This window comes from Antedon bifida, chromosome 4 (genome assembly GCF_963402885.1).
Source record: "Antedon bifida chromosome 4, ecAntBifi1.1, whole genome shotgun sequence".
NCBI lineage: Eukaryota > Metazoa > Echinodermata > Crinoidea > Comatulida > Antedonidae > Antedon > Antedon bifida.
Window position 1 is genome coordinate 27829118 of NC_136229.1, and position 26038 is coordinate 27855155.

At 32.4% G+C, this 26038-nt stretch overlaps 3 protein-coding genes across 9 annotated transcripts in view; 2 read left to right on the forward strand and 1 right to left on the reverse strand.

Annotated features, from left to right (window-relative positions):
* Window positions 1-26038, forward strand: part of LOC144839889 (large ribosomal subunit protein eL43) — a 177528-nt gene that overhangs the window by 92986 nt on the left and 58504 nt on the right. The window contains exon 1 of one of the 5 annotated variants that reach the window (XM_078695465.1): window positions 17113-17117. The exons of the other annotated variants lie outside the window; for them this stretch is intronic. Coding sequence (XP_078551591.1) covers window positions 17116-17117 — 2 coding nt within the window. The 5' untranslated portion in view covers window positions 17113-17115. Of the gene's footprint in view, window positions 1-17112; window positions 17118-26038 lie in introns of those variants that run through there. 5 annotated transcript variants of the gene reach the window in all.
* On the reverse strand, window positions 15746-25818 carry LOC144839865 (transformer-2 protein homolog beta-like). 3 transcript variants are annotated; one of them, XR_013611795.1, is made up of 8 exons: window positions 25677-25818; window positions 20827-21035; window positions 19294-19378; window positions 19026-19154; window positions 18161-18336; window positions 17859-17999; window positions 17608-17755; window positions 15746-16457 (listed from the first exon to the last, which is right to left on the reverse strand). XR_013611795.1 is itself a non-coding variant. In XM_078695433.1 (7 exons), the coding sequence occupies exons 1-7, from the start codon at window positions 25707-25709 to the stop codon at window positions 17753-17755; spliced, it is 768 nt and encodes a 255-aa protein (XP_078551559.1). In that variant the 5' UTR covers window positions 25710-25818; the 3' UTR covers window positions 15746-17752. The 3 variants fall into 3 exon arrangements, 2 of the variants coding, with proteins under 2 accessions (XP_078551559.1, XP_078551558.1); XM_078695433.1 differs by having other exon boundaries at window positions 15746-17763; window positions 17875-17999; XM_078695432.1 differs by having other exon boundaries at window positions 15746-17755.
* LOC144841229 (uncharacterized) lies at window positions 23421-24836 on the forward strand. Its single transcript, XM_078697486.1, has 3 exons — window positions 23421-23673; window positions 24027-24185; window positions 24381-24836. The coding sequence occupies exons 1-3, from the start codon at window positions 23605-23607 to the stop codon at window positions 24834-24836; spliced, it is 684 nt and encodes a 227-aa protein (XP_078553612.1). The 5' UTR covers window positions 23421-23604.

Consider the following 26038-nt stretch of genomic DNA (forward strand, 5'->3'; position numbering starts at 1 on the left):
TAAAAATTAATATTGAACGTTAAGTTAGGTTTTCACTTGATTTTTCCTTTCATCTACGCATCAGATAAATGCCATATATGTTTCATGTCTAGATTAACTATTTCATTAAGTCATCGGACCCAGTGATAAGAATTAATGGTTCAGTACTCGGCTAGCGAGATAATTACCAATACCTTCCTAAAAATCTAAGGTATTAATTGAATTTAATCCCAGTATCTGACACAGTATATAAATGACCGCTGGGATAATACTCTAAAGACAAGATAAGTTAACGTAACCAATGAATCTTTTGCGTGACAAATTATTATCGATATACGCGGGAAATTAATTTAATTTACCTGATGGGTAATGTCTGATATGACAGCAAGGTAAGCCAGGCCATCCTGTCACGCTTTTACTAATGAAAACGTGCTGTGAAAACAGTATAAAGTTTGTCATAACATTCTTAACCCTCGGATACTACATACTTAATTATGTGTACAGTTAATACTAATAGTATCATGCGCGTATTATCTGAACGCGTATCGCGTAATATGCAAGTCACGCGTATTTCTAAAGTCGTGCGTAACCGGAAATGCGTATTCCGATTAGCTTGTGTACCGGAAACGCGTGTGTTTCCATGCCATTGTCTTTCACCTATATACTTTGTTGTAATTGGAAAGATGGATTTGGATAAAATCATTTTTTTGTTTCCATTTTTAGTTGAGTAATGTTATCTTAGCATTTGATTAAGTCAAGCTTTAACTTTTGGATCAAACAATTTTCCTTCATTGTTGATATCATTTTTACTGTAAATATAAATTTGTCTTATTATAAAAATATTGTGATCTATGCATGGAGGTATTTATACCTCCATGATCTATGCCTAGTTGTTAATTATAATAAAAGGTAATTATTATACAGTAAAGTACACTAATGTGGTGAAAATTTAATTTTTTTTCTTGATTTTCATGAGTTGGAAATAACTGAATTGAATACCAGGTGGTACAGCTATCATCCGAATAATACTCATACGTAAAGGGTCTTTCACACCTGTTCCGGCACGCTTCCGGTCCGGCGCCGGCAAATCCAATCGAACGTCAATGTTTCGTTTTTACGCGGCTACGCGCATATCGATTGGCGCATAGCCGCGTGGAGCGTCGTGAAAACGAAACATTGATGTTCGATTCGCCGGACCGGAACCGTGCCGGAACAGGTGTGAAAGGCCCTTAAGCCAGCATATCTATTTCCATCTAGTAAACAGAAATAACATGAACAACATAGATAGCATTACGGAATGTCTTAATTGCTATCGTATTAAATTTCCAAAAGAAAAGATTAAGTACATCAGCAAAAAAATTAAACATTGTAAATTTATCCAACTTGTAACGTCATTGTAAAGGATCGAACACGAAAGAGCTGGCCTGCCACGATATACTTTTTACCCGGTTACTAAAATAAAAATATGGCCTATTTTTAGATTACCACGCCCGGAAAATTGAGATAGTTATATGTAGGCCTGTAATGTTATAATCTGTCCAGTATTATAGGCACATTCTGTAGTATACCGCCACATATGGCACATATGATGCCTGTATCATCGGCCATATAGCCTAACCTAAAATACATAATATACTGGCATCACATGTGATACATGTGACACTGTATTACGGAATTTTCCTGTGATACTGGGCATTAATTATGCCATATAGTTGAGATAGTTACTGAAAATCGGCATAGATAGTTAAACGATATATATATTTAAAAAAAACAATGTTACAAGCACCGTCCGCCAGCATTGCATTATCATACTAGTATAAATTGTAAAATGAAGTATTGTTCATGATGATATCAAATTCGATGTTTAAAAAACTTTATGTTTTCCTCATTCTTTATTTCCGTTGTGTGTTAAAGAAAATAACAAGCTAAGTTTGATGTATAGGCTAGGTGATGAACTTGTTCAACTTATTAACAACGACGTCTTCTTAGATTATAAAAATGGTTGAAAGGTTAAGTTTAGAGAGTAAAATGCAAACAAACTCAATTGTTCAAAAATAAATAAAATAAAGTGAGAGGTGACCAACACTTAGAGTCATTAAATTACACAACACAAACTCTGTGTGAACTTTATATTTTTCTGGTAGCTTAATGGACAGTTTATCGTCACGGCGTTCTTTTTTTTCCTAACGCGTTAAGGCAGAAATCGTTAAATGCACAGTGGCTTTGGCAAAATTACCATTAATAATTACGAACCTGTTTTTAAATAAAGTGACAATACTTATACTGGACAAATACTATAATTTAATATTAATACATGTTTTAGAAGTTTTGATTTGTTTAGGTGGTGCGCCCTCTATTGAAGAAACATTAATGGATGAGTATTGTTGTTGTCTGACGTCATACATTTTGAATTGAGATAAGATACACGAGTTTACAACATTATTAAAATCATTCCAGAGTCATATGTGTTCTGTAGTAACATACGAGAACATTGTGAAATGTAGTCATAATGTGCACATACCGTATTCATACTCAATGTTCCACATCATGTTTGAATTGAAGCATGGACTATAATTATTGAGTCCATGATTGGAACAAGAAAATGCATTGCCCTCATTCCATGCGTGTTACGAAAACAGAGACTCGAAAACAAAGACCCGGGACCCGAGGGGTATCCAAAAACAGAGACTTCACTAAAACTTTATTATATTATATTCTGTTTTCGAAGTTTCTGGTGTTTTTTGGGGTGGGGGGAGGCATTTTCAATTTCTTTGATTTGAAATTAATTAATTTTACCAAAAAATATAGGATTCCTTCTTTTCCAAAGCATTAAATAGGCCTACATTTTCTAGATTGGTATAATTGGTCATTTAATAACCCATACTTCTCTTGGAAAAAACTTATTGGATGAACTTCTTTTCGAGATTACCTTTGCAAACTAAAGAGGGTGAATTCTTTTCGAAATGGACTTCTTTTCGAGGTTTTACGATATTTAATGGTTTTGAAACATTATTTTTGTTCACATCAATATTGTTTTTTATTTAGTTTCATCTCTGAAATACAATATCATTAAAGAAATGATTGAGACCACTACTTAATCGCTGTTTTAATATCTCGTTACCATGGTTTACCTAATTTTCTCATTAAAACCTCTAGTGGCTAAAATGTAAGCGATTATTTGAAAGCATCTTATAATGAAATGTTATATGATTACTTTTATTCATCTTGTTATATCTCAACATATTTTATATATATCGATTCTCTTCTTTCTTCCTTTTAATACGTAAATGTAGCTCGTCGTGAGTCACCAAAGGTCAAATCTGTCCATTCCTTGATGTTGTCTTCCCACCTCTTTCTCTGTCTACCCCTCCTTCTCCCTCCTGTTACGGTACCCTGTAGGATGGTCTTTAAATGTCAGATACTTGTTAATGTTTATATAATCGTATTACAGCCCTTATTAGAAGTTAATTACAGTTGTTATTTACCCCACAAGAGAAAAAAATGTAAATGGTGGTGCGAGACAATGTGTACTGAATTGTGGCTCACAACATACTCCAATGTGAACCAGTATTTAAGTACATTGGCGCTCTACATATATTAAGATAAAAATCTTCACATAAACAAAAAATATTGGATGGAAAACAACTTTAATCCTTGGCTATATATACAAAACAAACAAAACACCAACGGAAAAAAGCAGGTCACAATGTGAAATTAAAAAAACAAATAACATTTCTATGGTACAACACACTTAACTCATTCATAACTCATAATGATCAGACTTGACAAGTTATTCGAAAAATAACTATTGCGGTTGAAGTTATGTCGAATATCATCAACTGACTTGTTTAACTGTCCTTGGAGATTAAACAATAAAGCATTGAATGTTCGTTAATGCTTCTTGAGATATTAAAATCACGGTAAATATTAAACAAACAACAATAATATAGGCTTGGTGGTGCACTTTAATTTTTTTTTCCAAAAAAGGAATGCTCATCTGCCATCTATCCTATTCGTTATTACTGTACTACCATCTACAAGTCATATCTTATTCATGTCCCGTATGGAACGCTGGTCTTCTAACACGTGACAACATACTGAGATTAGAACGAATCCAAAAGAGCGTGTGCGACATTATCTTGATGAATAGGCCTATTGTAATTATCTAAATGCTCTCAATCTCTTGAAGATAGGAGGACTTTGTCAAGTCGATTGTTTTCGTTAAAATTTACAAAAAAACACAATGTTTGAACATTTTTTCAAGCGAGCCTCTGGCGCGGTAGCACCCAAAACGTAAAGTGAATATGGTCTGACAATTGTTTTAAATGGCCTAATTTTGGTTGCTTTCCTATAGTGTGTTGATTTCCATATTTTTCTCATTTTGATGAACTTTGTTATTTAGCATTATAATTAATATAAACAGTTTCGATTACTCAGTTATCGTACTGATGTTTAAAAAAATAATTTTAAACATAAAATATTTTAAAAATTAGGATAACAAATAAAAGATCCGGGATTAATTTGTAATTTAGTTGTAATTTTGATATATTATTATTTATATCATGTTTTTTTTTATTGTAAAATTCATCATTTTTAGTCATTGTAAGGTCCAGTTTGGTAACTTCCATATGTTCCTAATAAGAATATATTTTTCCTGTCGACTTTTTTCGACTGTCGGTCTGTCCATCCTTCAATTCTTTCTTTATTATTGACATAAAGTTTAATTTTCGACTTTGTTGAATTTGTGTACATACAGTATGGGGTCTTTTCATTCCACAAGAAAAGTTGAATTCATTTAGGCCTACTCAACTGTATTCTAGTTTGACTGTCTGTCAATCCTTCTGTTCTTAATTATTTTTCATTTTCAACCTTTGGACTTAGGGTATTTAATATAAAAAGGAAGGTTTTATGTCCATAGTCAAACAATGCAAGTACAGTGTTAAGACATGCATACATTGACAGAAAACGTTCATACAAAGCGCTGTATGCCAACAACGTGGACTCCATGTTTAGTTATTGAAATTTAGAGTATTTCAATGACTGGAAATATAGGGCTACATGTTCTGGTACAGAGTTTTAAATTCAATACCTTTAATAATGGATTTATATTGTATTTATGTTTGTTATGCCGGTTGAGCCACTTAGGCTACATCTTAATTATAGGCTATTATTATATTACTCATCTGTTTATAATATTTAAGTGTTATTGTTACTTCTAGCCTACAATACTTAGTATTTATTTATATGAGGCAATATTTTTATTTAATTTTTGTAACTTTACTATTTATTTATTTATGTCTTATATTGAACTCATGGGAGATATTGTGTTGCTTCAGTTAATCGGTTAATGAATTGATGAGAATAGCTTAAAGGAAGCATTTAATGTGCATAAAGTTCAAATGATTTGGCCAGAACAGTCATCATTAAACTTCCGCTGGAAGAATCTATAAATAAATTATATTATTATATTAATATTATTAATTAAAAATACGGACAAATAAAAAATAGCATGTGATAATGATGAAATAAATCATAATATATGTAAATATCATTTTAAAGGTATTTGGGCTTATTCAATAAACATATTGATTTTTTTTAAAAGAATAATTTGAATTTAAAGAAGGAACTATGCTTTCAAAAATAGTAAATAGTAGAAAATATAGCAATTTTTAACCACATTAATAACTAGAAGGGCACTCAGAGAGCGCAAACCTCCGTCAATGCCACATATCAATAAACGCGTATGTGTTCATGTCTTGACTGCAAAAATAAATAGAAACTGCAGTAATAAGGTCACAGTTTAATAGCACAATAATTGTTTAACCAATCTATTAATAGATATTATCGTATCGTATAAGACAAGATACTTTTTCATGCGCATTTGCTCACATCTAAAAGCTATAATTACACAATTACAGAAATGTATATACAAATTCCGCTTCTTCATGTTTTTTCTTCACGGAACCGCTATCGCAGTACGATGTGAAAAGCCAATATGTATAGTTTTCTCTTTTCATATTACTAGTTAGTTACATCGTGGTAAGGGCGTGTGGCGCAGTGTGTTGGACGTTCGACTACTGATCGTGAGATCGAGGTTCGAATCCAACTCTCGCCGCATTGCTTGTATCCTTAGGCAAGATACTTTACTTACGTTTGCCTCTCTCCACCCAGGTGTATAATTGGGCCGGAACCCGGTTAGATCAAGACACAACTTTGCGCTGATTACTAGCTGCATTATGGGAGTATGTTTCCATAGGTGATTGATCAGGAAGTAATATTATGTTCAGCTCTTAGAGGTTTCACAACATTAGGCGCTATGTAAATCCAGGATATTATTATTATTATTACAAGTATAGCTATACAATGAAAACCCTATGGTGAAATGTCTATTGCTGGTCAGCTTGATATTTGACCTGGGCATATGAAAATTGCATGTTCCCGTAGGTGTTTTAAGTAATCATGCTAACTAACAAATATAGAAATAAACACACACACCCGATTGACCTCGTAATTTGAATTTAAAGAAGATCGTGGTTATCACAAACTAGAGATAGAACATGTAAAAGACCATTTTTCCATATTTAGTGAGATTGTCGAAAGTTTCTAATTTTTCGTAGTTGATGTTTTACCACCTAAGTCCCTTTCTGGTGCCGAGTGTTCGCAAGCATGGTTTACCAGTGTTCGTCTGTTGTTTTCTATTACTACTACTATTTGTTTTTATAGCCTTCGGTTTTAGTTTTGCTTTTGTTTTTTTTCTGCATTTAGAAGAACTTATTTAAAGTGCATTTCTTGTATTGTTTTTCTACTTATTTCGGTATATTTATGTACAAAATGTATATAGTGTTCTAATATGTTGTGTGAAATAAAACTGAAACCATAGAGACAACCTATAATATCTCTATGCTGAAACTGAATTGGCGATATGAGAACAATATGTTTAGTGATGCATTACCTCGACGTTTAAAAATGCACAATACACCGGTTATTATATCATTGATAGCCGACCTGTTCAACAAAATAATTGATATGTCATCAAATACAGCAGCTCAACGTTTCATAATTAAAACTACCGAACAAGATGGTAATTTGTTTGAAACTTGTGATGAAGTTCTTTCTGAAAACAACATAACTAAAAGGCAGAAGCTGATTTTATTTGGAGACAGTAGATCTGGCAAATATGAAACGCTGAAAACTCTTTCAGAATTAACAGATCCAGATTCTGATAAAGATGTAACCATCCTCAGTACGAATGTTGATACATCTGGGGAATATATTCCTGTCTGTCAGATAGTACAACATGATGACAATTATAACATCTTAAATATTCGTGTCAAACAGAAAACTAGTTCTCCGATACTAAGCAGGCCTACAGATGATGATAATCGGCGATGTATTCGAAGCATAAGAGAGTATTTTTACGTACCTTTAATCATCTTAACCGTAGGATTACAGTCAAAATTGGAAGTATTGTCAACGTTGGTGTTATTGACTGTCTTGTATGAGCAATATCGTAACCGATATCTGATTGATACCGTGAACCCGATTGGATGTGTTTTAAGTCTACATACTTTCAGGTGTTTGAATACTCAACAACCGTTATTAGACTCTATTTGCTTTTTACTTTGTTTTATACTTGTAGTTGCATTATTGTTGATCTTTCTTGGAATAGAACGTCGGTATGGAGGTTCTTGTGGATACACAATTGGACTTTGCTTGATAGTTTTTCCACTTATTCCCTCTCACGAATACGAAGATACAAAATGTATATATACATTGCTTTGTATTTTATTTGCACTTTTAGAAGAATTGACGAAAAGAGAGACGTTTTCGAAGTTGAGTCAAGTAAAAGTAGTATCGGTTACAGTTACAGTGCTGCTGGTACTTTTTATATGTCTTTCAAATACAACGTTTAGTGCTATCACGGCGGCATTCTCAATCACGGTCATCTCAATCACCAATCTAGTATCAACAAGATCGTACGCATATGGTGTCAAATTCAGTCTCGTAGATCAAATGGTTGATGGACACACAAAACGTAAAACTCCAAATTTGACAATCATTTCTATATTCTACATATATTATGGATATGTTTTCATATTTGCCAGCAAGGTTGACATTCTGTTGGACGTCATGCATCTATTTGTTTACTGTTTTGTCGGAGTTCTTTTTATTATCCACGTATTATACTATATCGGTACTAAAGACGAAGCTAGAATGTACGCAAGATTCAATTACCCTACTATGTGTGCTGCTGAGTTTCTTGGATGTAAATTCGGCTTATGGGAATTTGATGAAGGTTTTCCAGTTGTTTCATTGCCCAACAATGCCGTGTGTTTGCTGTGTTTCAATACTGCCGATGCTATACAAGACCCAGCACGTCAATTAGAAAGTATCAATAACTGGTTAAACAAAATCTTGCTGAAATCCCGAAGGAGAAACATTCCCGTATTCTGCATTGGTACTAACAGTGGATCGTTCTTCAAAAGAGACTTAGAGAAGTTTGCAATATTGGTATCTTCTATGGATCTTAGATTTGATAACATGGTCATCAAAAATAAAGATGGATTACCTGTATTTTACGTTGAAAATGAAGAGAAAAACAATCAAGGTTTAGAACTGTTAAAAAGAAAGATTCTGAAAGAGGTAAAATGATTTTCATAAAATCATGTTACTTCATACATCCGGAAAAGTAATTTAACCAAATATCAATATTTTGAATACATTTTTCAAAACATTTTTTTTCTATATATTTTTTTTAATAATATGCCATTATAATAGTTATTCACTTTGACCAAATTAGATGGATAACGAATTGTTGAATCGAAAAAATATAAAAGCCAAAAAGTTAAATTGGCTGCCAGCCAATGGGTTTTTGGTTGAATGTTCCGTTTAATTTGTCATTTTATAAGTGGAAACATTGTTTTCTCCTACGGAGTGATTAACTTTATTAAAACTAAAAATTGGCCTTTTCGAAAACTTATTTTAATAATCTTCATTGTTCATGTTTTTGGGAGAAAATACATCTTTTTATCATATTTTATTTATTATATTTAAACATTACTCCAATATCTGTTTAATGTGTTGTATTCCAGTCGGATTTTAAAATGTGTAAACTACTACTAAATTGCATCTCAACTTTTTCATTTCATCCGAGCAACACCCGACTTTAATCTCTTTTTCAATAAGGTTGTATCATATTTTATTTATTTATTATATTTATAAACATTACTCCAATATCTGTTTAATGTGTTTTATTCCAGTCAGAGTTTAAATTTTGTAAACTACTACTAATTAGCATCTCACTTATTTCATTTCATCGTAGTAACACACGACTTTAATCTCTTTTTCACGAATTGTACAAAATGATTATACGTACGAAACGCCATATGTGCCAAACTATTTATCTTTTTATATTAAGCCGAAACGCAGTCGACAACCTAGACTGTGAGGGGAAGAACGTAATACTGCATGTTGTTTATTGTCTAGTGACATACCGAATGTGCTTTCAAATTGGCATTGTTCGAAATTCAGAAATTTTTTAATATTGATTCGGGTTCTGATACACCTGCCGGCCTACGGCACACTTAACATCGCCTTCCATTTTTAAATATTGTTCACTACAATACACTGGAGGAGAGACTATAATCTAAAACATCAGGCAATTTTTCTGCAATGAGTAATATTGTAATTTTCATTTTTTGAATAAAAAAGACATTGTGTATATTATTGTATTGTATTATGTTCTGTCTAACCACGGAAGTTAAGCAACATTGTGTTCGGTTAAAGATTTGAAGAAAAACAATCTGTTAATATCGGGTGCTGTATTACAAATGGAACTGGGTCGGATCAGGCACTTTAAATCAACATTGCTAACTATTATAGCACTCCGGCATTTGCTATGTTCCTCTACGTATTCGCTCTGATCCTCTGGTCAAGGTAGGTACTGGACAAGAGAAGCCCTAGTAGATGAATGCCAGATGGGACCACCAAAGTTAAGCAGCATTGTCCTCGGTTGGTTATAGCTTGGAAGAGATACCATCTGATGATAACGGGTGCTGTAATATAAACAAATGGAGACTTCAGGCATTCGAAATCAGCACTGCTGACTCTTAGTCGTATGGCATCCCCTACATCTAGTGTAGGCCTATGCCTCATACGTACTGGCTCTGGTCAAGGTGGGCACTATAAGAGAAAAGCCTTGATTAATGATAGAACCAACTAAAGGGTACTTTAAAAAGTCCTTGTTTCATATACATCATTCAGATGAATGTATGACTAATTGACATTGTCAACCATTAGGCCTACAAGTTATGAAAATGCAATTTCCGTTTTACACACGACCTGAAGTATAATATGAACACTAAATAGATTTTGAACAAGACACATTTTGATATGATCGTCAATTTTTTAAAAAAGGCTTATGAGAGACGATAATAATGATCATCTTTCTGTTTACTTCCAACTTTCGGGAAACAAAATCGGTATATGGGCCATAATAAAATTTAAAGTAAATAAAAATAACAAACGTTTTTACGTTTTATTTACTACATTATGAGTAAATCAATCAATTAATCAAAACAACATTTATTTTCTTCATTTATAAAAAAAACATAAATAAAATTTCTATATAAATAAGAAGGAGGCACATTTCAAGAAGCAGAGCTTGTGTTGAAAGTGCCAACAAAAAATACAATACATCAAAATAAAAAAACGAAAATATAACATTTCAGATCGTGAATAAAAGTGAGAATAAAAATTCAAGAAAATAATGAAAAAAAGAGGGAAATGTGAAAGTGAAATATTAACGAACATCTATTAATATGTATCTGTTTCTGTCCTGTTTCAGATTTATTTCACACAAAATATAACACAATACATACATAATAATATAAATGATAACAAATGTGTGTGGAGATTGCAATAAGCCAATTTGGCTTTAGGTCTGAACCTCCAAATGAAACAAATATATACATGTAAAAATATGTATCTGTGATAATTATATGAAAGAACAAATACAAGTGGTAGTTTACACCACAAAAGAGGAAAAAAACTGAAAACCTAAAAAAGGAAAATAAATAGAATAAAATATATTCTCATTAGAGTCTTTTCATGTTTTTGGGGGACAATACATCTTTAAGAATAGAAATTATACTTAAAAGGAGACGTGTAAAAAGCAGGCAATAACGTAAAAGGGTAGACATTTAATATATATTATAATAAGTAGTCATGTGTCGAGGTCAGTATATACACAAATTAATGAAATGCTGAATTACGTTTACACATGTTTATTTTTTTATCTTATTTTATTTCCATACATGTTCCTATCTCCTTACATATATTTTTCTAAACACATTTTCATTTCAATACACTATACATATTATTATATTAACAATGTTTGTTTTCATCATCTGTTTACATACATTTTTTAAATCTCTTCTCTATGCTAAATTTTATCATTTTAAATTTCACATACAATAAAGAATGTGCATATTTACATATATATACATACATAAAAGCTTTGACATATAATATAATATATTACAAAAAAAAAACACATATAAAAAGCAAATTTGTATGGCTGTTTTACTTCGTAATTTTGCAATTATCTATTCATTTATTGCCAATTTTTCACCAAGGGTTTTTACGTAGCAAATGTGCAGTATTTAGCTGCTGAAGACCTGTGTGAGAAACTATAATGTTTGAACAAAACTTGAGAATGTAATAAGAATACTGAGTTATATTAAAAATAAACATACGTGCATAGTTTATTACTTGCTTTGTTAAGTTTACTTTGTTTATCGTCCTGTTTAATAGCTGTATGACTGTGCATATTGGTTTTCATAAAAATCTATGTTGGAAGTTCAAATCTCGAGTTTCTTCATAATATAGACCGAAATATTAAATAGTACGTCCTCTATCGGCCACAGCATTTTGCTAAGTATTTCGCTCAGTTTTTAATATGTACAAAGACAAAAATGGAAGTGATGAAAACAGATTAGCAGTAATAAATAAAGTGAAAAGTAAAAATGTTATTGATATGTTTGGAATTTCATTCTTCTCTTTGAAATATATTTTGTTTCATTATTTATTCGGTCCTTTTCAGTATTTACATACAGGTGAAGTGAAGTGAACTATATCACTGTAGCTGAGCAGGTTGACCCCGAGGTTGACCTAACACCAATTTAGTTTACATCTTCACAACAGGTAAAAATAAGAAAAAAGTAAAATGTTACAGTGTATCACTGATGCACTGCGTGCCATATTAAACATGTCGTTAAATATAACATATAAACGATTTAAATTATATTTTACAAAATAAATTATTAACTATCATATTAACTTTCGATTGCGTAATTATACGGCGGGAAAATGTACAAGAAACACATCTGTGTTGCATGATCATCGCCTGATACTGTACAAGTAAATGTTGACACGTCAATTTAATATGTTACATGAATTAAATTTTATAGCTAAAATGACAATCGCACACAGGTTGTGTCCATAACATAAATTTGATGTATGTGTACATTGTTTTTATGTGTACATTGTGTTTAGCCTTAAATTGGTTTATTTATTTCCATACAAACAATATACAAACCTGAGGTATTGTTGTCACACACTCGGGCCTGGTACGGTTGAACCATGGAGGTATAAAATTATACCTCCATGGTTGAACATCACTCATTCTCAATTGTACGCATGCGCAACAGAGATCGAATTGAAACGATAGAGATGGGGACATCTGTAAAGCTCTATCTACACTATCAAACCCTATGTGACCAAAAAAATGTGATGTGCCCATATATGGACATGATAATCATATCACTATTATATTTAGACATATCACTAACATATTTGTGCACATCACACCTTTTTTGTCAAACTAGTTTGATAGTGTAGACAGAAATCAGAAATGAGACGAAAAAGCGCCCGAAGTTCCCAACCGAGATTCAAACTCGGAACATTCTGATTGATATGCAGGTGACCTAACCATTTAAATCACTTGGCTTTTCATGGAATTGTTAAAATGCTTAGGCTACTAGAGTTACCTTTTTTTGCATTTGGGCTTACTTTTGTTATTAGTCGTTAGTCAAGAGCAAGCATAAATTGCATGCATCGTATAAAAATTCCAGGTTACGATAATTTAATTTCCTATTCGCCACTAAATCATAACATCATCACTAAGCCCATGGATTTGAATGGGTGCATATATCATATGCATAATGAGTTAAACAGCCATACGTATATGTATATTATATATCGTACACTCGAAAAGCGGAATGAGCCTAACTTGGAGGCATACGTTATATATGTCACACCTCGAAATGCCCTCTTGTCTGCATGGAAGTTAACGATGGAAATGCACCTCATTAAAAGTTTGATAAGTTTCTTTTAAGAGAGATGGGTACTAAAACGGTAAACTTTAAACACTCAAATTCAAAACATTATTTTAGGAACCGATTCTCCTGGTAAGAAAATACCGTTCTTTAAAAAAAAAATGGTATTAAATCCGTATTCTCTTGCTCAGTAAGAACAGTCCCGTAGACTATGCATAAGTTCCCTATTTAGAGCTTTAAAGCTTTCGTAAGCACGACGCATGCGCGCGACACTTCGAATTATCCAGCATCGCTTGTCTGCTATTTGTACACTTGCACTTAAGGCTTTATTTTAGAAATGTATGTAAATATATATTTATGTCACTTGAATGAACGAATACAAATTGTATTTTAATTTGGTGTAATAAAAGTCCGTTAAAATTTAATCGCTGTACTTAGAAACTGCGAAAACAATCAACGTCCAGCTGAAAAAGCATTAAGTGTGTATAGATACTATCGAGCCGCCATTATTGACAAAGCTTACGCAAACAGATACAGTAGTTTGTTATATCTCGTGGTAAAACATATATTAATTTCTTTCTTCTCTGTAGACATTTCAATGAGACCCTTCACGGGGCTATAAAATATACTTTAAATAACCCCATTTTAAGTGGTTTAGAAAGTAATGAGAGACATTTCGTCCTCATGACGCGCCACACAAATGCAACAGTTAATCTACGCATGCTAATAATGTTTATGAGCCTGCATCAAATGACTTTTTGACTCAATAGTTGCGTAATATGCAATGAGCTTTTTTCATGTCATGCAGTTCAACTATTAGGCCTTTTTTGTTTTGTTTTCTAAAACAGGCTATCGATTTTATTTTTCATTCATAAAATGTAATTCAAAGTTGGCGCAAAATTATTGATTTTCTTCCTCTTCCTATAAATTAGCTCCATGCTATAAATTACAATGTGTAAACACATTACATTGTTGTTTTTTTTATCAAATCTAATTATAATTTGACTTCCGTTTCCCAATACAACTTATTGTTGTTAACCGATTAATTGAACCGAATAAAAACACGGTTGAACGAAATAATTTTACTTGTTTGCTCACTTTTGATTGTGAAGCAGGTCATTTTAAAGTGAAAAGTGGACAGTTGTAGGGCTACCCATAATGTAAAAGGGTAAAACTTCAATGATTCATATAGAATATATGCATTCAGTGCACATAAACTTTCAGTGGCGATGTGTCACATTCAACATTTTTTAATAGAAATTTATGAGAGAGACAGTATCATATTCTTCGATCAGAAGAAGAAAATCTAGAATCGTGTTTGTTGTAGTGTAATGAACCCGGATTTCCATATTTAATTAAAATCCAATTTGAATTGAAAAGTGCATCAAACGAGAACGTTAAATCGTAAGAAATGAACATTATATCGAAAATATATAATTTATGGTTTGTTATATAGCCATTACTCTACATTAAAAATGATAAGGTTTTGCTTCCATGCAACGCAAAGGCGAGTTGCAACACAAGCAAGTTGACAAAACGATATTCCGGCGATAATCCATTGCTTGTAATTGGTAAAATATTACTTTCATTGCGTGTTCATCCTTATGTTGCTTCTAATAGGACGCAACGTGATTGGTCAATTACTTGGTTGATGTTAATGACGTAAATAATAAACCGACTATTAGTATTACCATGGAGAAATAAGTTAGGAACTTAACTTATTTCTCCATGGTATTACGGATGGATAACAAATATTGAATAGGCCTATCCAGGGACGAGTGAAATTTCACTCTTCCCTGGCCTAAATAGGCAGTGTAACCGATCTATGGCGAAGGTTGCATAACCTTCAATCAATTAATTTTTAAATATTTATATAGTGTACTGTATAATTATACATATTACATTGCAATAATGCACTATACATCAAGTGTGATCCAATGCCTTGGATTAAACAAGAGAGTAACAATAATGAAAATATGAAATGTTTAAAGTGTCGCCCAGAGACGCGTAATTTTTTTTTTAGTTATTAGTTTTCCGCGTTTTGATTTTACTGAGCTCAAGTATTATACGTATGAAACGCCATGTGTTATAAATGTTTTATCTTTTTTTCCAATATTAAGGCGAATTGTCGTCTAGAACCTTGACTATCAGATATTCTCTTCATTTTCTTATGGTCTAAAATAGCAAAGTTTCTTGCAAAACTTTAGTTTATAACAGCTCAGAACTTCGGCAAGAAAGTTTCTTCAGTTGTCAACTGGTCTACAATAGCAAAGTTTCCTTGCCAAACTTTAGTTCATACTAGCCCACAAGTTCGGCAAGAAAAATGTTCAGTTTAGACCTGTTAACTTCTCTTAACATCGATTTCCAGTAATGACAAGATACAGTATAAAAAAAAATACTGGTAACACAAATTCAAATTAAACAAGACATTTTTCACAAGATTTCTGAAAAAGAAGTTCAATTTAATAATCAACAACACACACCAGGTTATACTAATGTCAATAATCAGTTTTTAAAATACTGTAATCCAAAAAAATGTATTTTTAATAAAGTTTGTAAACATGGAAAAACATGAGCAAAATAAAAAAGGTCCCGATATTTTTGTTTATGAATACGATTGTCATTAATCAATTTCTTTTACCCCATAGAAATATATCGTTTCATTCACGCTTCAATTGACATGCACTTAAAAACCCTTACCAGAAAAGTGTCCAAAATCTAAATAATCTAAGGTTTATTGATGTTAATAGCCAAACATTAACATCAAATAGTGTTTTATTTTTGGTAACCAGAAATATTGAAAGAAACAAGAGGCGTTTACAAACATTTCCAAACCTTCTTCAGTCTTCTATCACTCATCAAATTTGCAATTTTAATTTCTCTTTAAACTTCAATTATTTTTTATCTTCGTTCTTCTAAATTTACTTCACAATTTCCTCTCTTCTTTCTCCAAAATTTATCTCTCTTCGTTCTTCTAAATTTACTTAAATTCTTCAAACTTTCTTCATTCTTCAATTTACTTCTAAAATTGACTTCACTTCATAATTTGCTGAAGCTGCCAAAAATTTCAATTTTAATTCCCATTTTCTTTTTTCATTTTACTTCATATTCTTCATTACTTCAATCTTCAATTCTTAAAAACTACAATGATAAAAAGAATTTATGTTAACGAAGGTCAACTCACAGGTCAATGGGGGCTAAAGGTCACCATGCACTGTGTTTGAAGTTCATTAATTTGTCTTTTTAGTGTAATATTTAAAGAATTTATTTTAATGTAAAGTAATAGTTTTAAATGATTTCTATTTTTATAGTTAATATAATATCAAAAGTTTATATTTTTGGAAATTACTGTAGAGAGTTTAATGCCAAAAACCAAATAATTCGTCATTTAGTTTAGTAGTAACCACATTAGTACGTCGTCAATAAAGATGATTAATTTAAGCAAACAAGTAAACATAGATTACTGTGCACTAACCTCGTCTAAACATTACTCAACTCTGCCAAAATACAATTTCTAAACACATTAAGATTCAAAACATTTTAAGAAACAATAAATTGAGCTTATGAAATAACAGACTTAACATACACTATTTTATAAATGAAGAGTTAATGATCAATAAATTATTGATTATTGCTTGTAACAAACAATTATTGTTAATTATTGTAACAATCAATACTAATAATGTATAGGTTTTACCATGTTGACTTTCATTTGGTCTCACCAATTTCTACACTAATATCTTATACCCAGTAACTTTGCTCTTTGCAACACAATATGCATTAAATGTGGGAAAACAAAATACTTAATACAGAGAACATAAAAACATGCATAAAAGGGCATATTTCAGAATACTATTTTACACTACCACAATAAAATGATTAATTTTTACTGAAAAAAATAACATGTACAGCCAAGCGTTTTATATATTGTACTTTTATCGTGCGACATTGTTTGAAAAGTGAAGTTTGCAATCAATTCTTTTCACCTAGAGTGATTATTGTGAACCATACAAAATTGCAATTGTTGTTTGTGTAGATGCAAAGCTTTTGTCCGACCATGAACCAAAATGTTAACATCATTCAACAATCATTTAACGATGAGGTAACCCTAATTAAGATACTGGTGAGCAGTGCTACATTTTATGGTTGAAAATCACATTCTGCAGATTGTTCTCACCGAAGGCAATGAAAACCTAGATTTTACAATTATTTTTTAAAAACAAAAACAATTTTTTCAGAAAATGCTTAATTCAAATATCACTTAACTATTAATTTACATGGTATTTCTCACCATTAAAATTCAAACCTTGTTAAATGGATCGCAGGCCACGGTCTATTGAACAGGCAATTGTCTATTCATCAGGCCACAGTCACTACATAATGGTGATATTTAACAGATGCATGACTGCACGTTGGTACTTTCCAGTCTTGTAGTCTCAGTAACGTCCTAAAAGAAAAGTTTTTAATTAATGTACAATAAATTATTGGACTTGGTCTAAAATAACACTTTATTTTGTGAATGTCCTTATTGTATTTGCGGAGACTAAGATGTACTTACGAGGTGAGAAGGACCTTGATCTGGACCTGGAATATCTGCTCTTGTATCTTGGTGATCCACGGTTGTATGAAGGAGAAGGAGAACGTCTGCGTCCATACCCATATCCAGAATCGCGCTCTCGAGGCCTACAAAAATATTTTAGATATCAATGGTCATCCTTAAAGTTATGTATAACTGCCTATCTGTCCAGTAGATAAAATTTCTTACTGGAAACCAATATTTTTTTTGTTTGCTATTTTCTGTGAACAATTTACTGGTCAAAAGGAGCCAATTAGCTATTTCATACCTAGTTGGCTTTCCCATATAGATGCCGGGTGTTGGTGTATGAGCTCTTTTGGTGATGGAAAAGTCCACACGGATTCTGCGACCATCTACTTCCATTCCATTGGTCCTTACTTTTGCTTCGGAAGCATCGTCATGAGTCTCAAACGTAAGGAAGGCAAAACCTCTTGATCTACCAGTCTAAAAACGAAAAGTATTTGTCATGTCTCTCAAAGTGCATAAAATAAATAACAAAGGTCCAGCATTTTCAATACCGGACTCTCTAAAAACTGGAATATTGTATTAAAGTTTTGTTGAAGAAAAAACAGTCCCAAATTCATTTTTACCATATATATAATATTCGGAATACCAGACTTTCCGTAAAACCAGACATATTTGGCCAGCCCTCAGGTGTCCGGTATTAGGAGAGTCAAGTTATTAGGAAAGTCAGTAAAGAAGGCAATGTTTGCTAACAATTCTTAATGACAATTTTAAATCTATTTAGCATGAACAAATGCACTAAAATTCTTTTTTTTAAATGAAAAGTGTTTTGAGAAAAGTGTCGGTAAAGTTAAGGGCGTTTATGTTTACGCCTTAGCAATGGGGTATTCTAATTGTTCTAATATCAATGAGGCTTCACACCTTCGTTCATGAACTATTGTTCTATTATTATGCAAAACCAACCCATTGGAACACTTTTAATTTAAGCATAAAACATGATCGATTTTATAAAAATCATACACAATTGTGTACACTATTGTAGTTTTTTAGAAAAAGTTTTTATTTTATTCTTCTGTTTCCTGCTGTGATCCCTGAGCATGGTTGTTGTTACGGTGAAAATACATATTTTTTTTAATTGAAAAGATATAGAAGAACAAGACGTAGATTACCTGATGATCATAAACAACATGCACTTTCTCAATAGGTCCGTAACGACTAAAAACATCACGCAGGTCACGCTCGGTCGTATACAAGCTCAAACCAAAAATACCAAGACATGAGCTTTCTGGAGGATTTTCCTAAAACATACGCAAAGAGTTTAAATACATAAGTATATGTGTCAATTTTGAGCGAGTACAACAAATTAAACAAACTTTAATAAATCTGCATTATTATCAAACTTGTAAAATATTGTTGAAATTAAAAAAATAAACTTACTCGGTTTCCAATGTGTCGTCTTCTGTCCGACATTGGTGAAGTGCTTCTGCTTCGTCGTCTACGAGCGTATGGTGATCGGGATCGACTGCAAATGAAATTAATTGATAATAGTTTTACAAAGTTGCTCATATCAATGCAAAAAAAAAGCATTGCAATTGAAAGCATGCAAAGGCTTCATTTTCCTTAAAATATTTTGTGGATTGTGAATAATATTGCCGATAGTAAAGAGATTACATTTTCACGACATGTCAAATATATATAATATATACAAGATGATCTACATAAACAATTATTTGGGGTGGACTTGTTTCTGTCATGAGAAAAATGTGACGGATTTCAACCCAGGACCATGGGATTGGTAGCAGAGCATCTTAACCACCGAGTAACTCCACTCTTGCAATTGTACCTCATTTTTTTTAAGTACTGTTGTAGGAGACGATAGGTTATGCTCTGTCTACAATATCAAACATTGTGTGACAAAATAGATGTCATGTGCCCATATATGGGCATGATGATGTCATATAACTTTCCATATTTGGGCATATCACTACCATATTTGGGCACATTACAACTAGTTTGATAGAGTAGACAGAGGTTTAAATTCGGTCAATTTCGGGAATCAAAACAGGGGCTTAATCTTATGCATTTGCTTGTAATGTACTAGGCTTATTAGAAAGTTGTGAGACAATAGTTGAAACCAGTGTCTTACCTTCTGTAATTACTACAGCAAGCAAATGTAGCACAAGTCAAGGGAAGAATTAAAGAACACATAATATTAGTAAAAAACAAACATTATTAAACAAACAAAAACAAACATATATTATTTAACGTTATGGCTAAAGATACGGTACCGTATCCATACCTTTAAAAACTAAAGGTACGGTAATTATATAGGGCGCTATGTAATGTGGATGTTAATCAAATAGGTTATTGCATTGGTTTTCTGCAAGCCAGCTGTGTAGCCAAAGTGGGCATGTGATGAGGCTAAAGCTTTAAGGGGTTGGAGGTTCGATACTCTGCTTGACATCTTTTTTTTTTTTAGTTTTTAATTTAAGAGAGATTATTTAGAGGGTTAGGTTTTTAATATTTAGGAAGGAGTTTTAATATTTAGGAACGAATTTTATATTTAGGTACGAGTTTTAGGAATGCAATTTTACCGTACTTTTAGCAAACGGAAGCGCCCTCTATAATTACCGTATCTTTAGTTTTTAGAAGCATGGAAACGGTACCGTATCTTTAGCAACGGCGATTATTTAAAACATAGACAATGTGTGTACCAATCTCTGTATCTTTTTTTTAACGTATGAAATGTAACAATTTAACAATCACGTTGAAAAATATAAATGTTATGTATCCAGTATATAATACAGTATATTTTGTCATACGTTAACTGGGACACACCTTCATTTTCGACCATCAACATCATTGCTTATTGAGTTATGCTAGACGTATTATTTGGTGAATATTATTAAAATGAAGAACAAGTTAAATGAAATCAATGAATCATTATTCAATATCTCAATGAATACATACTGTCTCCTTTTGGGACTTCGTGAGTAAGATCGCGAGTGTCTGCGACGTCCACGTCGCCTGCTGTGGTATGGAGAGCGTGACCTAGAACGTGAATGTCTTGGACTTCTTGATGCAGACCGGTAATTATTGTTGTATGAACCGCGAGATCTAGAGCGAGATCGACTTTTGCTTTGTTCTCTATCATTTTGAGAGCTCTGCTCTTCTTTCTCCTGAAAAATATTTAATTGTAAAATATGTTAAATACTAATAAAATAACACATAAGAAAAATCACTTGTAGGCTAAGCGAATTGTATGTATTTCCACTCACAAAAAAGAACAAAATGAATATGGAATCCAACTCTAAATTAGTTTAGCCTAGGCCTAAACTAATAATATTCATAAACCTATCAGGATCACGGGCATTTTAGGTACCGGGCTTTTTTATAGGGTTATTCCATTCGAAAAAATAGGGGTGCATTGTGTATTAAGTCGTGGATTGTATTTAACTAACAGTTGACCCAGAACGGACTGGTGACGTTTCGAATGTTCCACTTTAGCTACGGGGGAGGTAAATTAATGTACAGTGTATTTTTTTAGGCCTACACTTTTTATGTGCAAATATATATTTGAACATTTTAATTATATTGTGTTTTTGTACAGTCATTTTATGTATACATTTACAATGTATTTAATATTTCATTGCAGAGTTGTAACTTGAGGCTATTGTAGAATCAAACTATAGAAAGAATATAAGAAGCAATATAAATACGTTATTTCAAGTATCAATCTCCATATATTATTTTGTTTACATTTAATTTTAACTGTTATATTAAGCCTATGTAATGCGTGTGCGACTTAGAAAAAATATAAGAACCAATAAATAATATGTTATTTCAAGTACGTAATCCATATATTATTTTGTTTACATTTAATTTTAACTATGTTATATTAGGCCTATGTAACACGATGCTAGAGACTTGGCCAGGCAGTCCCAATGAAAACAATGGAAGCCGTATACTATAGGTGCGTAACAACAATGGAGACGTAAATGGAAAGCTTTGTCCATTATCTAGCCAATGAGTCATGAATCAACGCCCTATAATTTTTTTTAGCAATGTGTACATAGATCCTATAATTTTATAAGATTTAGAGTCTTCTATGTACAAATTTCTAAAAATAATTAAAATAAACATCTTTTCTCCTATACTACACCGTTCCCCGAAGTTCTTTACACGTTTTTATCTATATTTACACTGGAGTCCTTCTCGACAATAATCTATAAATCGTATTGGTTTTTGTTACCTTGTGTAATTATTCAATATTATTAAAAAGTAAAATGAAAATAAATAAATATACAAGTGTAATAAATAAACATAATTATGTTGAATCATATATTGCTGGTCTCTCTCACTCATTGTCAAAGGAATCATCAATGACGACGACTTGAAGAAAACAAGAACAAGTAAATGTAACTTTATTTTAGGTAAGATTATGGGACTACGGAATTCTCATTTTGCCTGTGTTACAATATAATAATACTACTGTATGGCTTATCAACTTAGGTGATGTTTATATCACTATAAAAAACCGACAAGGAGACAAATATTTGTTGGGCCTAGACTGCACTTTAAAAACAACCTGATATCCTGGTCAATCAGTGATGACAATAAACTGGTATCACTTCACCAGATATCCTGGTCAATCAGTGATGACAATAAACTGGTCAAAGAGACCAGATATTCCTGGTTAACAAAAATGTAGAGATGAACATAACACAAGTAAAAATTAATCTAATAATAAACAAACCTTTACGCCTACAGTACTAGATTGCTTATAATTATAAAATAAAGAGTTTTTACGTTAGTTTGTTATACACATTTTTCCAACACATAACATGTGTGTTTTGAACTAACTGTACATTTGAAAACAATTTCTTGTACATTCTATGTAATATTGTATTTTCTATATCCATATAAAAATTGAGATGGAAACTGATATCTATTAAAAATTATATTGTTTTATGTGTTGCTTTTGTGGGCACCGCAAAAATATCACCTTTGGTGGGGCGAAACAATAGGTGTTGTTACTTTGAGCGCACCGCATCAAACGCTTTGTTTTGCGCGAAAGAATGTACGATTTACGAAGTTGTTTGCGCACGCCGATAAAATAAGAGTATGAAAACGAAGTTAGCTTTGTCGGTGACTGCAAAATAGTATAAAATGGAGTTAGTTTTCAGAGTATTCACCATTTTCCTAATTTATCTTGCGAACTTTATATCGAAATCTACAAATTACTTACTATCATGCTGCCAGCGATTGGAAACCATCGTTTCAATAGCCGAGATGACTACCTTGAATTTTTCCAGAGAAGAGGACTCTTTCCGAGAGATAAAGACTGTGTACATTGTGTGACACCTATGTACATATCAACTCGTGCTCGTAAGTTTATTCTCGTTTTTTCAATATTACACACTTTTTTACCATGCGGCTATAATTATGGAATTGTGATGATATTTTGATACTTTGCTATTTAATAAGTAGGTTGTTTAAGAAGTAGCACTTTAAATGTTAGTAAAAGGATCAATGTTTGTTATTTTACTTGCTACCGACACAACAAAGCAAATTGAATTGAGCATGTCATACGGTATATTGTAATATTTTAAATATATGTTGTTGATCTATTTATATTAAAAAATTACTAATTCAAACAATTTTTTTATAGGTTCTGATGGCTTGACCTGGCGATGCCATAGATGCCGCCGCACTGTTTCTTTGCGACAGGGAACTTTTCTATCTGGGATGAAATTACTTATGGATCAATGGCTACAGTTGGTGTATTTTTGGTCACTTGATATACCAGTAAAGCAAGTACGTACTGTTTTTTTTTTTGTGAATTAGGCTACTAACATTTCTTACATTCATTATTTTGTCTATCCTGCCATTTTATGTCCATTGTCATGTTACCAAAACGAACATCTACTCATTCTTATGTATTAAATTACACTCTTGTCTCTCCTGCCATTTCAATCATGCCCACTACAATGTTACCAAAAACGATCTACTCTTGTGATTAATTTGGTATGATAAATATTTTTGTGACAGTCCTTTATTACAATGTTTTATCCTGCAGTTTGTACAGCTCATAACAAAAAATCGTGATTATACCCCTGTAATATTACTAAAATAATTCTTATGTATTAAATTATACTCTTCTCTTTTAGACTACGGTACTCACAGGACTAAAGCCGAAACAGGTAATACAGCAATTTCGGTACCTGCGAGATGTCTGCTCTCGAAAACTCATCGACACGCCGACTCTTCTTGGTGGACCTGGAGTTGTTGTCCAAATTGATGAGAGCTGCTTCAGCCACTCTCGTAAGGTAACTATTGCATTTATTTTTATTATGTCTCCTTTTTATTTTAACATTGACTTGACATAATTATTATGTGACATGCTTACTCTTTGACATATCTTTTCTCCAGCTCCTTAACTATGATTTTAACCAACAGCTTCCCTTTTTTTAATTTAATTTTTCTATGTGTATTTATATGGGTTTTTATTATTTATCTTTCAGAATGGTAGAGGCCGTGCACCAGCCGAAGAAGTCTGGGTGTTTGGACTAGTAGACACGACCACAACGCCAGCAAAGGGACACATGGAAATTGTACCCGACAGATCTGCTGCAACACTGTTACCAATCATCGAGGCAAAGACTCTACCTGGAACTATCATTCATTCGGACCAGTGGGCTGCATATCGCCGTGTTGCGGAAATACCAACAATTGAGAGTCACCGCACCGTCAACCACTCCCGCCACTTCGTCAACCCCGTAGATGGGACACACACCCAAAACATCGAATCATACTGGTGTAAAGCGAAATCTAAATTCAAGAATATGAGAGGAGTGAAACGAGAATGGCTAGGCGAATACCTGGATGAATTTATGTGGCGAGAGGAACACGGCAAGAATTTAGAGACCGCATTTGACACTATATTAGCGCATATCGCTGAAATGTATCCACAGGCCTAAGTTTAGTTTAAGCATAAAAATAAATAAAAACATTGTTAATAGTTAAAAGATTCAGAATAAAATTTTTATTTTAAGTTAAAGTTTCTAATTTACTTTTCTAATTATTTGAAGAATTTAGGAACAAAAACATTGTTAAACGATTGAGAATAAACATTTATATTTTACGTTTACTTATTTAAATTTACTTAATTATTTTGAGAATAAAACAATTTTGAATACTTTAACTGTTATTGTTTTTGATTTTTTACAAAGCTAAGTTTAAGTTCTATTATTAATTTACTTAAATAAATAATTCACTTTAACCATACATCAAAACAACTGTGGTAAAAGAAATGTGAAATGACCTGTAGAAGAGAATAAAAATAACATTGTCGTTAGTATCAATTAATTGTGTGTTGTGTATACACTGTACATTAACTTACCTCCCCCGTAGCTAAAGTGGAACATTCGAAACGTCACCAGTCTGTTCTGGGTCAACTGTTAGTTAAATACAATCCACGATTTAATACACAATGCACCCCTATTTTTTCGAATGGAATAACCCTATAAAAAAGCCCGGTACCTAAAATGCCCGTGATCCACCTATCAAACAGTTAGGCCTAGCCTAGTAGTAGTCTACCTTTAGAGAGCCAAACTTGTATTTTATATATACGAAACGAAATTCGACATTGTATGCACTGCACACGCTAGGCCTAACCTAATATTAGGTATTCAAGCAACGAGAACCAACTCTGCCCGTGCAGAAAAGCGATTAGCCTATCCCACGTTCTTTGAATTTTTCCAACAAATCTCCGGTAATTTGCACTTTTATATCATCTGAAATATAAAAATAATACTTACTCTACTATCGTAACCATCTTCTCTGTCACTCATTTTGTATTATGTTTTGACCACTGTAAGATAATGTTGGATTTTATTTGATTATAACAAAAACCCAAGCGAACCAAAATGCGATAACTTTCCAAACGACGCAATAACAACCAACAATATGGCGTCAGTATAGGAGGGCGCTATTGATCGATTACTTTTTCTCGCGCGCCCTTTGCAATTATTTTTGCGATCACATGATAAGTTTATTGAATTTTTCAAGGAACTTTATTTTAATTATTCAATCAAAACCAACAGCGATAAATACCGCCACTAACAGGTTTGAAACATAAAACAATACAACATCAAAAACGGTTAACAATAAAATACAGATA